The following is a 2,814-nucleotide window of genomic DNA, read 5'->3' as shown; positions in this document are numbered from 1 at the left end:
TGTTATTTTGACTTCAAGATGGCGCCGCGAGAGTGGCTGCCTTTCCAGCAGCTCCTATATTTTGTTGTTCTACTTCTTCCTTTCATAACTTTGCTGCTGTGAATTGGGAATTTCTCCATTGCGAGACTAATAAAGTTTTCTTATCTTATCTTATCTTAAATAATTTTGATTGATTTGGTATATTTCAATGACCCAGGGACAGTAATTCAAATATATTGGGATGTCAGATATAGATATAGATGACAGGAGATATATTAAATGACAGGAAACTTTTAAAAAAGTGATGGACTAAGCACTGACGGAAGCGGGTGTTCGTCTGTCAATGTAATTGTCACTAACCGAGTCTAACTAACTTAACACGGAAGTGGGTGCCCATAAATGCATGTCCATGAGCGTGAATAAGAAGTTACACAGCTAATGAGCTTCAAATAAACTAGTCAGCAATTTGATCAATGAAGCTCATCTCGGCAGCATATGAAAACTCGATCGTTAGGCTCTCTCTCTCACGCCGTCATGCATGGCAAAAAATGAAAGTCGTTTGCCTCAGCTTGAGGATGCTGCTGATGCCCACATAGTGTGAAGGATTTTATTTGATCTGACCTGGATTGGATTCTACCCTTGGCCACAATGCAGAGCAGGATCCTGGTTACAGTAAGGCATTTTAAAGTTTAAAGTAAAACAGCAGCTGGCAGCCACCGGCTTACTGAACTTTACTTTACAGTTCAATAGATTAAGTGAATATGAGGCTTAGTAAAGCTCTTTGGGTAGGCACTGTATGATGTAGATACACTGGTGGTATACAAGTGTACTCCAATAATCAATTTAATCAAATTGGATGGTGATGAACAATTATTTAACAATGAAGTTATTCAGTTAAAATAATGCTGACGGAATGATAAGCTGATGATGACAGTTTGTTTCGGCTTGAAATAATGACGGACTGATGACGACAGACGGGTCGCCTGGCCACTGGTGAATGAAGAATGACAGACTGGCAAAATTTACTGACGAATTTACACCTCTGGATATTTCCATTGGGGCTTGGTTTGGATGAAAACAGAAAATAACTCACAGGCCTGCGGCTGTGCCTTATAAGAGCAGACAATAGACGACTGGCTTCTCCTCTTAGTCCTACGTGGTCTTTGGCTTCACACCACTCTGTAACCCGACATAGGAGAGCGGCATCGGTTCCCAGCACCACGGCTGCTTCCTCTGACAAATGCACAGAAAAATGGCATAACTGATTTTCAAATGAATTGGAAATGCAGAGTGCATGGGCCAAAAAAATAATCAGTTAAATTGTGGTACAGACTGAGAGGATTGATGCAAGAGAATTTGGTGTAAATTAACAAAATGAATTTAACTTGACACATTTACAGACCACTTTCACTGGGGCCATCTGAGGAAGGCCCCAGTGAAAACGATCCCAATTCATTGTGGGATTAATGCATTCAATACTCCAAACTATAAGGGAGTGCCTCACCTTGTCCATCAACTATCATGCGTAGCGTTCCCAGCAGTTTGAATTGAACTGGAGGCATATCAGATCGCAGAAGGCTCTTTATCCTTTCTGCCACGTCCATCATGCGCACCTTATTGGTTGCTACCAAACAGACAGAATTTGGATTATTCATTTAATTCGTCTATGCAAATTATAACTAAAATGTACTGAATGAAAGTAATATTATTCTGAAGTTTCTTTGTTTTAGACATTTTTTAGGATTTAATGTATTGAAAAATGAAGATTGGACACCCTGCACATCGAAAACAAATGTATATGGGGCCCAGAAAGCCAATAGGAATGACAAAAAAGAAAAAGATCACAGAAAGAATTAGTAGGAATGAAGTTACAAAAGGCGGCACGGTGGTCTACTGGTTCGCATGTTGGCCTCACGGTGCAGAGGTGCAGGGTTCAATTCCGGCTCCGACCTCCTTCTGTGGAGTTTGCATGTTCTCCCTGTGCCTGTGTGGGTTCTCTCCGGGTACTCCGGTTTCCTCCCACATTCCAAAAACACGTGTTGCAGGAATTGTCACAAGGTGTGAGTGTGAGCGCAGATGGTTGTTCGTCTGTTTGTGCCCTGCGATTGGCTGGCAACCAGTTCGGGGGGTGTACCCCGCCTACTGCCCGAAGACAGCTAGGACAGGCTCCAGCACGCCTGTCTGTGACCCTTGTGAGGATGAGCAGAGGACAGATTCATGGGTGCTTTAGTGTGCTGCCTTTCAGTTGGTTGTTCGAGCTAAAGGATAGGATCACTACCTCCATTTTGATGTCGAATTGAACTGACTGGAAAATGTGCCCGGCAGGAACTAAACAGCTGCAGGGACACACTATGAGCCAGGAGCACTTCTTGACAGTTTTACTACTGGGGTGGCTAGGAGTTGGCAGAAGGTTGAGTGGAGTTCCCAAGTTTTTGGCAAACAAGTCGGAAGTCCCTAAAAACAAACGGAACTCGAGTCATGTCATATGACTCCAGTACCCCATCACACCCTATGAACGAAACTCATTTCTGAGATTTGAAACAGGGTCTCAAAGGGACTGAAGGAGTCTCATGTTCAGCTCAAGGTCCACAAACACAAAGCCAGTGGCGGACCCTGAGGGCCAGCAAGGCCTTCTCTGCTGGCCTAAACATTCTCAGAAAAGTAAATTTACTTTTATGTATTTTATGTTATTTTATAATTTATGTGATTTTATTTTCATAAATATGTAAAAAAAATTATTCTCTGTATTCTTTACATCATATTATTTCCACTTAGTTGAGTGGCTGTTATTTTAAATAACATTGAAAGCCACTCGATAAATAACTTATTTATTAT

General features: G+C 41.8%; 1 protein-coding gene across 1 annotated transcript in view; it reads right to left on the bottom strand.

The window, feature by feature from the left end:
• Positions 1–2,814, bottom strand: part of LOC109523232 (rap1 GTPase-GDP dissociation stimulator 1) — a 25,917-nt gene that overhangs the window by 5,676 nt on the left and 17,427 nt on the right. Inside the window, exons 10-11 of the mRNA XM_019882246.1 lie at positions 1,484–1,603; positions 1,073–1,212 (exon numbers count right to left, since the gene is read on the bottom strand). Of these exons, the coding sequence (XP_019737805.1) occupies positions 1,073–1,212; positions 1,484–1,603 (260 nt within the window). The remainder of the gene's footprint in view (positions 1–1,072; positions 1,213–1,483; positions 1,604–2,814) is intronic.

Source organism: Hippocampus comes, unplaced genomic scaffold (assembly GCF_001891065.2).
Source record: "Hippocampus comes isolate QL1 unplaced genomic scaffold, H_comes_QL1_v1.1 scaffold36, whole genome shotgun sequence".
Lineage (NCBI taxonomy): Eukaryota > Metazoa > Chordata > Actinopteri > Syngnathiformes > Syngnathidae > Hippocampus > Hippocampus comes.
This window is presented reverse-complemented; position numbering and strand designations above follow the sequence as displayed.